This window comes from Amphiprion ocellaris, chromosome 9 (assembly GCF_022539595.1).
Source record: "Amphiprion ocellaris isolate individual 3 ecotype Okinawa chromosome 9, ASM2253959v1, whole genome shotgun sequence".
In the NCBI taxonomy this organism is placed as follows: Eukaryota; Metazoa; Chordata; class Actinopteri; family Pomacentridae; genus Amphiprion; species Amphiprion ocellaris.
The window spans coordinates 29,463,370-29,477,419 of NC_072774.1; the positions used below are offsets into that span (position 1 = coordinate 29,463,370).

General features: G+C 40.3%; 1 protein-coding gene across 1 annotated transcript; it reads left to right on the top strand.

The window, feature by feature from the left end:
* Positions 1 to 630: 630 nt before the first annotated feature.
* On the top strand, positions 631 to 7,569 carry LOC118469890 (hepcidin-like). Its single transcript, XM_055013941.1, is given in 5 exon segments — positions 631 to 717; positions 817 to 894; positions 6,967 to 7,077; positions 7,163 to 7,240; positions 7,386 to 7,569. Coding segments are annotated over 5 exon segments (456 nt in total). The 3' UTR covers positions 7,488 to 7,569.
* Positions 7,570 to 14,050: the final 6,481 nt, after the last annotated feature.

Consider the following 14,050-nt stretch of genomic DNA (forward strand, 5'->3'; position numbering starts at 1 on the left):
GACTGCATGTCTATATTACCATGTAACTCATGATTTAGATCAAATTTCTAGTGAAGGTAGGTTTATTTTTTTTGTGATTCTGTTGCTTTGATGGATGTAACTGAAACTTGGCTTTAATTTTTCAAACAAGGAAGAGAAATTATAAAAGAGAGAGACAATTTTGTAAAAATCAAAGGAGGTGCCTGTGGGACATGTATTTTTTGATGTTCTATTATAGTACCTCTAACTACATTCATGTTACATTGTGTAAAATGAACCTGTGTGCATAAGTAGGGAATATATTTTGGAAATTCAGCACAAATGAAAGTATAGATTCGCTATGAGCTTGTTGCATGATAGAACTGTGCTTCTGGGAAAAACAAGATAACAAAAAGTTCATATTGATCTTATGTTTAAGGACACAAACTATTGCCACCAATCAAAGCATTTCCCATTTCTCTGGATTTTCCCTCCCCAGAGTCACTGCAGTAATGATGGGAATAAGGAGTGTTGTAAGTTCATTTCTGAAAGCAGTACAGTAAAAATGACGTGACCCATCACGCAACAGTGGTCCAAAGTGAACAGAAATACCAGCATCTCCTCAAAGCAGCAGATCAGGAGAAACTTCGTTGAATTGAAAACATTCCGAAGATGAAGACATTCAGTGTTACGGCTGCATTAGCTGTCATGCTCACATTTATCTACATCTAGGAGAACTCTGCTGTCCCAGTCAGTGAAGTAAGAACTTGACTTAAACTCTGTGAATTTGTTTATCAGTTCCAGATGTTTTGCTGAAATGCTAAAATGCCACTCTTACTGTGAACAATTCATTCACAGGAGCAAGCGTTGGAGGAGCCACTGAGGCCTGAACATCCAGCTGCAGCACATGAAGAAAGAATCGTGGATTCTTGGAAGGTAGGTGACATCAACTGAATGAAGATCTTCTCCTAACTCAAATGTAAATGGATGTGTTTTCTCCACTTAATGCCCTGATGCTGCCTGGACATGAGCTGAAAAATAAACAGGGATTAACACTGTGTTCATGATTTAGATGCTGTATAACAGCAGAAACAAGCGAGGCATCTACTGTCGCTTTTGCTGCTGCTGCTGCTGCACCCCCTGCTTGTGCAAATTTTGCTGCAGATTCTGAGGATTTCTGCTCCAACAACCACAAAATATTTACTTTTTCGACCTTTTGACATCGGGCGAATTGGCTAGATTGAAATATATTCATGAGATTTAAAATTTTGTGGATGTTACTGGATTTACTCCATGATGTAGTTTCTGTGATGTGATCGTATCACGAATACACTGCGCCAAAGACCTACTTTCACTAAAAAAATATCATTCATGAATCTTAATTCTAAAGGGTGTTAAGATGTTGTTTTTATTCAGATTTAGGATTTTTGTCTTATTCCAACTCTCAAAACATTCTCTACATTTCTTACATTCCTGTGCACTCAAAACCATACAAGTGAAACAATTGCAGACAACAATAATGTCAAATGTAGGATATTTTTGTGCTCACAGGGCCACAGGTGACGTTCTCAGTTTTATGATAGGAAATAAAGACAACAGACATTCATATTCATTAGCATGTCAGTTCAAAATACTAAATCATGTGTGCAGGTACATGAACATACATGATAACTCCACAGAGCCTCTTCATAGACAGGCTCCAGGAAATCAGCCGGACACGGGAAAACTGTCCCAGTGTGAGCTTGGCCCTGTCTGGAAGCATTCTGGCATGTAGCGTGTCTTTTAGTTGCAACTCTAAAAAAGCAACAGCCATATTTATCATTCCATCACTTTCCCAGCGATTAAGAGGAGATGAGGAAGCAAGATTTACTGTGCATTTATGTGTGTGCATGCACCCAGAATCCAGTCGCAAGTATTTAAAACCGCAGGCTGTCTTTTTAGGGTTTTAGAGGGATATCTGGGGAGAAATTAAATCACGCCACACACAAGCAGCATAAAATCTAATAACTACATATTTTAAAGTGTGTTGAGGCAGCAGTACTAATGCAGGTGAATGAGCGCAACCTTCCTCTGGGTCAGAATAGCATCTAATGAAGAGTTCAAGAGCCACAAACAATGTCCGAGAAATATTAACTTGGTAGATAATTGAACTGAAAGGTAGAAATCCCAGTCCATAATCTGTTGTTCACAGTATAAAGCAGCTTCTAGTATATTTTTACAGTTATTCCTGCAGTCAAGCTAATGTTTACGAGTTACTGTAAACTTAAATGGGCTTTACCCTTAATGCTATGACTGTATGTGCTGAAACACAAAAGCTGGTGTTAATGTTTACATCTCTTACCATATCTTTTTTGAAAATATGCATAGAAATGGCTCAACAAACCATCAACTGTTCTAAATCATCCTCTTCATTGGAAATGCATTGCTAGGCCTGGAGCTTAATGTGTGCTGCTAGTTGGAGAAGCTCCCCTGTAGAATCTGTTACAGGAATTATTCAGGGGAGAAAAAAAAACAACAAATATGATTTGGGACTTCTGAGCATCCCTGAAACTGCTATGCAGGTCTCAGCGCTGACTGGTTTCACTGTCATAGGACAAACACTGATTTGTTCAGCTTTAGAGGACACCAAGCAGCCATTTTACTGCTTCCCAATATCAACAACGTAAAATTCAACACATGGGTGAACACAACATGTCTCCATTATTCTGTTTCCTCAATACTCATAAAACATTTCTAGGACCCTTGTCTACTAAAACTAAGAGAACAACAAGCAGTCTATTGACGCAAAGACTGCATTTCTGGCCAAGATGGATGAAAATTATTGCACAAATATTTCATGTGAAACAAGATTTATTTGCTTAACATTAAAAACTCTTCTAATGTCTACAGTTGGACAGCAAAGTTACCTATGACTTGCCAAAGTGCTGTCACGCCTTGCCTCTCTCCAAGCTTTCAAATATCTGTTTGAGATCTCATGACTACAGAGGTCACAGCATGTGATTGCATCATTATTTTTCCTGATAATTACCTAATTATTCTAATTACACAATTTGCTCGACACGCAGCTTTTAGCAATCAACTTGAATTGCAATGCAGAAAGCATTATTTGGGTGGGAACAAACACTTTAAAACAATGAGTACTTGGGCAGAAAGTACTATTTGGGTGAAATCTGAATTTACTTTAGCTATCATCCAATTCAATAGGGATTTTTTTGTGAAGGAAAAAAAGAGCTCTAGCTATGGCCATACAACTGTGGTTCTGTAACTGCATTCTTGTGTACTGCCGACACATAACCGTGGAATCCACTCTTGCACATGCATTGACTTGGCTCTGAGGACTTTGGCTTGGGAAAATTAACTCTTCAAATGGATGCAGCTCAGGCCCACCATGGTCCTCCCATCTTGCTTAATTTTTGCATTTCTCAAAACTATCAAGTGCTGACCGTTTTTAAGTAAAACTTTAGAAAAACTGGCTTTTAACCAAGTCAATGACTTGGAGTTAACATTTTAGAAAAACATCAGTCTGGTTTTAGGATGAACCACAGTACAGAGACAGCACTTTTAAAGATTTTAAATGACATCAGGTGGAATTTGGACAACAAAAAACTCACAGTGTTGGTTCTACTGGATCTAAGCGCCGCTTTTGATACAGTAGACCATCACATTTTATTAAACAGACTCAAACACCTGGTCGGCCTCTCTGGTACTGTTTTTAACTGGTTCAACTCTTACCTCACAGACCGATGTTTTTATGTAAGTATGGATACGTGTTCCTCAAGAACCCATGAAATTAGGTGTGGGGTTCCCCAAGGTTCAATTTTAGGTCTCATTCTTTTTAATCTTTACATGCTTCCTCTTGGGGATGTCAACAGGAGACATGCCATCAGTTTCCATAGCTACGCTGATGACACACAGCAGTACATTGCCGTGTCTCCTGATGACACAGGGCCAATAGATTCCCTTTTAAACTGTATTTTAGACATCAAGTCATGGATGGCAGTGAACTTCCTACAGCTCAACCAGGACAAAACTGAGGTTTTAGTTTTAGGTCCTGAAGGCCAGAGAGAGAAACTTTAATCAAAATTACAAGATTTTAAACTGGCACAATCCATAAAAAACCTGGGCATGATTTTTAACTCTGAGCTGAATTTTATGCCACATATTAAACAGATAGGTTTTTATCATCTGAAGAACATAGCCAGAGTCTGCCTGTTTCTCTCTCAGGCCAGCACGGAGGTGCTAATGCATGCTTTTATCTCTTCTCGTTTAGACTATTGTAATGCCTGCTCTCTGGTCTTCCGAAAAAGAGTATTTTAAATCTACAACTACTACAAAACTCAGCCGCACGCGTGCTGACGAGGACCAGAGGGCGGGAACACATTACACCAGTTTTAAAGTCGCTGCATTTGCTCCCCGTCCGCTTCAGGATCGATTTTAAGGTTCTTTTATTAGTTTTTAAATGTCTTAACGGCCTTGTGCCTTTTTATTTGTCTGATCTTCTTTTAACATATCGACTTTCGCGGATCATGAGGTCCTCTGGCTGCGGTCTTTTATCCATACCACAAGCCAGAACCAAAACCCACAGCGAGGCGGCATTTAGCCACTATGGCTCCCGCCAGTGGAACAACCTGCCAGAGAACCTCAGGACTGCAGAGACCGTCTATTTTTAAAAGAAAGTTAAAGACTCACCTTTTTAATCAGGCTTTCAATTAACCTTTTAATTCCTTCTTATGTTCTTATCATTACTTATTTATTATCTTACGTATTATTATTCTTTTAACTGTTCATTTTATTTATGTCATCGTAAAGTCCTTTTGTCTTATACTTTAAATTTTTTTTTTTTTTTTTTTTAACTTCAGTGTTTTCTCAGGGGGGTCCTCCACACTGTGGGCTGTATCCAGTCTGCTGCTGGGGGTGCTGTCCGCGGGTCCCTTCAGCCTGGCTGGATGGGGGGATCCCCACCTTGGTCCTCGGTGTAGGGGTCCCCCTGTCTGTCGGGGTCGGTGGGTCCGGCTGCCGGCACCCCTGGCAGTCATGGCCTGCAGCTCCTCCCTGTGTGGACGGCCCCAATGGCGGCGTTTTCCATGATCCTCAGTGCCATTCCATGTCTCCCTACAATCCGTGGTGAGAGTGTGTGTGTTTGTGCGCGTGTGTGTGTATGCATGTGTATGTGCAGTTGCATGTATATATGTACACACCCAGGGTGGGAGGGACAGGTTTTCTTGTTTCAATTCAATGTTTTTAAATGTTGTAAAGCACTTTGTTGTGCAATTTTATTGTATGAAAAGTGCTATACAAATAAAATTTGATTGATTGATTGATTGATTGATTGATGTTTAATTCTAATCTGAGGGTGACATTACACTATAAAGCTGAAGTTTTGCCACTGTAGTTATGCCAAAGATAATGTTTCCCTTTCAGTTCTACACAGGAAGAGGAAAAGTAGGCATTAAGATATTGCAAGTGTTCACCATAACTGGATATCATGAAGTAGTTCAAATTGTAAAGAAGGTGCTGGAGGTGAGGCCTAATCTTTATATTTATGTAAGAAATGGTATTTAAAAGGGCAGTCTATATCCCAACACATGTGGAGCTATTTATAGTACAATTTGTTGATCCAGGTCAGAGTTGACAGAGTGGCATGAGGGATTTTGGCTATTGCACAATATATTTGGAAAGACTGAAAATTCTAATAGCCCCTGCCTGACTTTTTCAGGGTTAACTCCATACAGTGTATTAAATGACTTCCTCAGCCTGATTCTTTTTACACTCACGCACCATCTTAAGAAATTTAAGTGATAAAAAGTGAAAATATTAAGACAGTGTGTTTGTTGTTGGTTCTATGTTTGTGTTGAGTTTTATGGCATATTATAATGATCTGTTCCCATGGTATCATATTCCAAGGCATCGTGAATGCTATTACAATATTGTATTTTCTATGTTTCCTTCATTATACACTACTGTTCAAAGTTTGGGGTCACTTAGAAATATCCTTATTTTTGAATGAAAAGCAGTTTTTTTTTCAATGTAGATAACATTAAATTCATCAGAAATTCAGTCTAGACATTGTTAATGTGGTAAATGACTATTCTAGCTGGAAACAGCTGATTTTTAATGGAATATCTCCATAGAGGTACAGAGGAACATTTCCAGCAACCATCACTCCTGTGTTCTAATGCTACATTGTGTTAGCTAATGGTGTTGAAAGGCTCATTGATGATTAGAAAACCCTTGTGCAGTTATGTTAGCACATGAATCAAAGTGAGAGTTTTCATTGAAAACATGAAATTGCCTGGCTGACCCCAAACTTTTGAACAGTAGTGCATATGCTTCATTTTTTTTTAACATTTAATCCACTCAAAAGGTGAATTGAAGTGCAGTTTAGGTGTTTATAATATCCACTGTATGATAAAACTGTATTTCTACCATTTGTAAAGCTAAAATAAATTTCAAGGATTTTAACATGAAATTAAATCAGTTTTTGTAGAGTAAAACATTCTTAGTGATGAGATAAAGTTACACTGGTCAGATGTTTATATTTTATGGTGCAAGTGATTCCAGAGAAGCTGGTCAATGAGTTTCTAGGTTTAAAATTTGCATTTTAATCAACTGAGCAAGATGTAAGTGGACCCATAGACTCTAATAATTTGCTATGACAAGGTTCATTTATGTCTATACCACGAAAAAAATATACTGGATGCATCTTCTAGAATAAACTTAAAATATTGAGAAGATAATTCATTGCACATCAATACACAATGCATAATGCTGTCAAATAGTGTACTGTAAAATTTAGGAAATAACAAAAAGTTTCCTATCTCTAACAAACACTGTGCCCAGCAAATAAAAGACAAACATCCCATTCCTTGGGAAATTCCCATAAACATTCCCAGCATCACCCATGAAGTGATGCAACACCATCCCTAGAGGCAAATCCTGCCAATGATGAGACAACACTGGCCTAAGTGAGTATAAATACACACTCAGCTATCACACTCAAAAAAGCAGAAAGGAAAAACTGAAAGAGTGAAAATGAAGACATTCTGTGTTGTAGTGTCTGTGGCTGTTGTGTTTACCTTTATTTACATACAGGGGAACTCTGCCTTCCCATTCACTACAGTAAGACTGATTATTTCTTTTGAGCTATATGTGCTTGTTTAGGTTGCGAGGACGTTGTTCTCAAACATGCATAACTCATCAACAGGTTCAAGAGTCGGAGGAGGCGATGAGCAACGACAGTCCAGCTGCATCACAAGAAGAGACATCAGTGGAAATGTGGATAGTACGTTCACTTCATCAAATAACTGAGTCATTTAACATGAGTTAATCCAAATGTTACTGGATGAGTTTTTCCATTCAATTTCCACGAGGCTTTGCAGATGAGACAGGAACAGAACAGAAAGTCATGTCTCTCGTCTTTCACACAGATGCCATTTAACATCAGGCAGAACCGTTATACTGGTCCCATTAGATGCCGTTATTGCTGTGGTTGCTGTGCCATCGGCGTCTGTGGGATGTGCTGCAAGTGAGGATCGGCGTGCCTGGATTTGAGCAGCTAGCACTGAAATTTACTTTGTTTTAATGTTGTAAATTAAAACTCTGATGTCACTAGATGTGGTCGTGCTGTAATTCCTCAGCGATGTCACTGCAGCATCAACACCAATTACATGCTTGACGATACCTAGATATGTTAATATATTAATCTTTTGGTCAAGAAATGATCGTACTTTGAAAAAGTGCTATCAGTTTTGATTAGTTTTGATATCAAATGCTGTCTGAGTTTTACTTGCATACAACTATTGTAATTTTAGAAAGAGAGAGTGCAAAGGCCTCATAACTTAACAGCACTCTGACATTATCTGTCACTATGCAGGCTCACATACTGGTGTGTTTAGAGAGTAATATCCTCCAACTAACAGCATTTCAAAAGGCATCTTTATTTTCCAAAGGTGGTCTGTTGTCCAAGTGCAAACCAGGCTCAGCTCTGCAGTGGTTCACTTGTTATCCAGTACAGTACAGGGAGGTATGGCGTGTGGCCATGGTGGTGTGCATGCTATTGTGTTACTTTCAGCATGGCTGGATCGCACCTCACAATTATAATGACCACAAAGGTCAAATAAATGGTCTGGTGTTAAATCGGTGCAGAAATGATTAGGGGAACACAGAGACTCACACAAACTATGGGACAGAGTTATGAATGGTGAAACAATATACAGAGAGGTCAACATATTGCAAGTGACAGGCAGAACAATGGTGAACCTGTGGTTGCTGTTTAAGCCAGTGTGATTACGATTTAATTATCCCCATGCACACCAGAAGTGCATATACACACAGAACCACACACGTTTGCTTGCACTCACACAGACTAGCAGTCTGGAGCCTGGTGGACTCCTGCTCTGATCCCACCCTCATGCAGCCTTGCAGGGGGCTGAGCGGAGCAGCGTGCCAGGCCTGCCTCACGTCCAGACGGATGCCCGTTGAACGCCCCCGTACCAACAGAGCTGCTGCCAAACCACACAAGGAGATAGTAAATGAGTGCAGAGGGTTCTGTTCAGCTTCCTCACACTCACACACACACACACACACACACACACACACACACACACACACACACACACACACACACACACACACACACACACACACACACACACACACACACACACACACACACACACACACACACACACACACACCATGTGGTTTATTTTATCTGAGTCGTGCCCACATACACATAAACGAAACACAATGCAGGCTGGCAGGCAGCAATTAGGGGCCTGTTCATCGGTGAACTGCAGTAAACTAGCTCTATAAATCTTCAAGCTAGTGTATTTTAGGAACTAACTAAAGTTCCCCAGTGGTAAACTAAGGAATTCACAGGATGTTGCCGTTGTTGGTCATTTTGATCAGTAAGCACTCTTGAGAGGATTGCATTCAGCCGAAACAATAAAAGAAATAGCTTCAGGTCTTTACTGAGACAACTGGAACTTTGTACGCACTGTAGATACAGCTTTGCTTTGAGCTCAGTGCTGAAGTTAAGATGTTAACATGCTCACAATGGTAATGCTACCAGGCTGATGATTAGCAGGTATAGAGATAACAATGTACACCATGTAAGTATAGCAAATTGGAAGAAAACTAAGTGCAGCTAATGAGACCGTATGAATTTAGCAGGTATTCAGGTATGAAATGAGAGGATGGTTTAATGGACTATTGGATCTGATGATTCCACAAAGTTAGGAGAAGTCGTTGCACTTCTTCCTAATACATCCAATAATTCTTGATTCATTTAACTCAAAACCACAGTTGTCAACTACAAGCTTATAGTTATTGGTTAGTGATGTTTTTAGCCTGCTAGTTGTGCTCCAGTCAAAGTCAAAGCATAAACTCTGCTGACTTCATGCTCTGTAGAACCATAAATATCTGAGCTAAATAATGCAACAATTCAACGTTAGCGGTTGAGATTTTTTTAATTTGGCCTACAGCTTTGGCTGATCAACAGACTGACAAATGATATTGCTGGACCTACAATGTTAGCATGAGTTATAAATAAACCAATTTGACCTTTACTTTTAATATGAATATAAAAATTGAAGATTAAATGCTTAAAATCATGCCATAGAAGCCTAATAGTCCACTTAACCCTTTGGTTGGCAAAATACACAGCGTTATACTGATTCATTTCTCTATAGTGAATTAAGAATTGTGAGTAATACTTTTCTAAATCGATATCTAGCACGCCGTAATAGAGCTTTCTGATATGTTTTCCTTGATTGGATCCAGAGGGCGACATTACATACAATAATTTCAGTGATATCTCTTTTGACTGCAATTGTTTCAGACTCTTAACCGACAGATTAGTCATCACTTTCTACAGTTAATCACTTAAACCAGCAACAGCCGATAGCAGAGTGTGAACCAGAGGCTCCACCGCAGGTCACACTCCACGGCAAAGGCTGTGAGCCATTCACACACAAACACACATGCGCGCACACACAGACACACACACAATCAAGGCTGGGAACCACTGCCATGAGGTCAAGACCTCCCCTATAGCTGAGTTGATTAAACACGTTTCTACAACCCACACACTGCCCAATAAAATCTGCTGTGCTGAGGATGATGACTGTGTTGCGCTCGCTGGGAGCATCACTGGCTCCAGTCCTCCCAGTGCCCGGCCCAGCGAGCGACATTTCGGCACAACGCCCTGCTGCAGCGGCTCCACTTCCACCTACTCGCCGTGCCTGGAGGGAGCAGTCAACCTGGGTCCTTATTAGGAGGATAACGACTGTTTGTACATGTGCACATGTATGAATGAATATTTCTTCCACAGACCCTCCAAGTGGAGGCAAAGGTTGCTTCTGAAGCATGCTGCTGCATAATCCGGTGCTGAATGAAGGCGGGGTGGGGGATAAACATTCCTGGACAATGAAACCCTCCTTTACCCCCTGCTGTATTCATACCCACTTAAAATCTGCTTACCCACAATGCAACACTTGGCTCAAGTGAATAGCCCCCCTGGAACCAGCACAGGGCCACTACAGAATAACATATTCCCACTCATAGAAGCCACAAGTGTCAGCTATGGCTCAAATACAACCCTTCTGGGCCCTTACTGAGCACATTATATCCAATTCAACTGGTCTTAATATACTTTAATAAGACCTGTTTTCGATTAATTCTCCCTTGAAACCGGTAGTAATGCAGCTACTAAGCAGTGGGCACATATAAAAATTGAATGAATGGAGCAGAGCTGCCAGAGAGTCAGGAGGGGGAAAATAGGAATCCTTGTGGATTTGTCCTCACCAGCTGGCTCTTGAGCCCAATATAATGGTTGTGCCTATGGCTCTCAGAGCTCCCGTAAGAGGAAATGTTTGCCCAGTCTGTAATGTGTTTAAGGTGCGCAGTGTGATTCAGTTCAGGTCATAAAGCCCTTGCGAGTCACATCCTGAGTGGAAGGACAGAGCTGCTCTGCCTATATTTCCCTCTGGTGAACAGGGACAATGGCTTTGTGTTGGTTTGAATCCCAATGTAAAAGAAAAGGGCAGGTATTCCAGATGAACATGGGGTTAAATAAGTAAAAAGAAAAAAAATCTTACAGCACCCTAAGGAAACACTACACTGGTTCAGTATAGAAATGCCTGTCTGTTCCATGTAATGGATGGCGATAAAAAAAATCCCATGTCCCCCACTGCACCTGCTGCCATGAGGCCAGACTGAAACACTACCAGAGCCAGTGACTCATAAATATCCCACATTTGTCATCCAGGAATCTAAAGTAAAACATACAGTATATGAACATACGTGTCAAATCCAGCATGGTGATATTACTGCAAGGTGACCATTAGGACCACGAACACGGTCTAACTCCTGTCCTGCAGGTGAGGCGGCTGTAAGGTGACTACACCACTGAGATCATCGCCGGTGCAGCTTTACCAGTGTGCTGCGAGTCCAGCTCTCAATCTTTTTACAATTTCCTATTTCAAATGTTTCTGCAAAAAAGCAAATGACTGTCACAGACAATTAGCTTTTATTGAAGCATATATTTATTTTAGGGATTAACTTGTTACCTAGCAACTCCAAGTGAAGCCAAATCCGGCATTTAGAGTTGACTTTGGATTGCATTGTTGCAATTAGGAGCGAGTTTAGTAATAAAAGTTACCCATTAATGCCACCATTTAGCGGGCTTGTACACACCATGATGTCTAACATATGGCAAACTTGTTCAAAATATTAAGATCTGCTTGTCCTTTGACACCAGTATGTTCCTAGTCGTTGCTGTTTCGGCCCGTGCCAAACACCAGGGCTAACCCATATGAAGATTAATGATTCCAGATTTCCCTCAACTCGAAGGGCAAGCAAAGGCTCATTATACAGTTATTAAAAACAGCAAATTATTACAACTTTTATTATCCCGGGCAATGTTATTTGCCCCACCAATGTCATAACTTCCACTTCTGCCTTCTGCATTGGAACGAATGTGTCACATGTGCCACAACTGCACACTCACAGTAGGCTACAGCATGTGAATGTAGAGCAGAGGTCCCTCTCTTCTTATCCTCTTACTGTCTTGTGAGGCACATACAGGATGCACAATAGATGCACTCACGTGCCACACTAACCTGCTTTAAAAGCACAGATTGCTATCACTGATCTATAGTTTCAAGCCTACTGGGTCATTTCCTGTTAGTGGTTTCACTTGTTGTGCCTTTGAAGCAGGCTTTAATAATAGGACCCAACAGAACTAATGAAAATGCTCTCTGTCAGATTAAAAGGGAGCTTCAGTCTCAGCCACCTAACCACATTCAGCACAAACATTAAAACACACATACACACACACACACACACACAGAGGCAGGCATACACACAGTTTACAGAAGTGGTTTATACAGGGAGGACCATTCCTTCTGATGTGTGGATGACTGTTAACCCTCTTAACAACACTGAGAATACCATCAGTGTCCTGTTTCTCACAGTTGCAGAGGGAAAAACAAGTGGACTGATGTCAAAAGGGGAAAGGTGAAGGGAAATAAAGACAGCCATTCATCCAAATATGCGATGCAATTCTTTGTACTCTTTTCTTTTTCCATTGTAGATGCTGCAAACGTGTGGTTTACTGGTGGTCTTGTGCTTAATGAATCCACTTCAATGCAGTTCCTCTCCGTAAGCCTTTAGGTTTAATCCCCCAGTCTGGAGCAGTGATAGTCTGGCCCAGGGGATGACATCTGTGAATCGTTCATTAACTTGTAACCAGCAGCAGATGTCTTTAAAAACAACTTGCTACATCTACGCCTTATTTCATTCCCTGCAACAGTCATTTTTGCTTTGCTTCAATTGCTGGTGGAACCAACTGGCCGTTTATTGACCTTGCTCATGCTACATTAAAGACTATTTGCAGAGAATGTGCAATTTTATGGCAATAATGTAGCTTAAAAAGAAGGCCCAGAAGTGTTTTAATTTTTCTTTAACACGTAGTTGTCTATTAAAGAAACCTTTTGAGGTGTTTCACCTGCTTGTATTACTTTTCCATGCATTTTTTAAAATCTCATTTTATTGTTTTTCCTCTGAATAAAAATAGGTCAATAATAAAATCATTGACCTATTTTTCCCACCTAACATTTAAACTTTAAAGGTGATGGCTTGTCCATACTGTGTGCACAACTTGTTTTCCCTGTAGCCGAGTGGCCAAAAAACCCCTCAGATTTAGATTTTATCACACAGGCAATGCTGTGGTAGTACTGTGTAAACTTTGAACCATTACAGCCAACAAGCAAACACAATTTTAAACATCAAGCTAATGCAAAATAGTTTGCGTAATTGTATGTATTTATACACTATTGTTCAAAAGTTTGGGGTCACCCAGGCAATTTCATGTTTTCCATGAAAACTCCCACTTTTATCCATGTGCTAACATAACTGCACAAGGGTTTTCTAATCATCAATGAGCCTTTCAACACCATTAACTAACACAATGTAGCATTAGAACACAGGAGTGATGGTTGCTGGAAATGTTCCTCTGTACCCCTATGGAGATATTCCATTAAAAATCAGCCGTTTCCAGCTAGAATAGTCATTTAACACATTAACAATGTGGTAATGACTTTACCTGTAGTCACTGAGGTGGCAGTTGGTGTCCTTTGGTCTGATGCATGCAGCTTCAAACTAAAACAGTGTCTCTGCTCGTTTTTACTGATGTTTCATTTATTGACGGCATTGTAGGTAAGTTATCATTCAGTCAACATTAAGTCTCCAATAAACCAATATTATACAACCTGACAATATTCACCCGCTTGACACGGCCTTTGAGCACGGTCGAAAACTGTTCGGCTTCAATCTCCAAACTGCACACCTGCCTTTATTCATTCATTAGCCATTATATATGCAGTCCACTCCCTGACTGCTCAGGAGGGTCCACAGGAAGTTTGCTCAAGGGTTTTCTGTATTGTAGTTTCAATTTATTGTCCTGTTCTGTATCTCAATATACATGCTGTTGGTATTGTTGTTCTTGCCAAGATGGTTGTTGAATGGGTGGTTGTTGAATGGGTGGTTGCCATGGTGACGATTGCTGATGCAAAAATGGTTGTTGTCATTC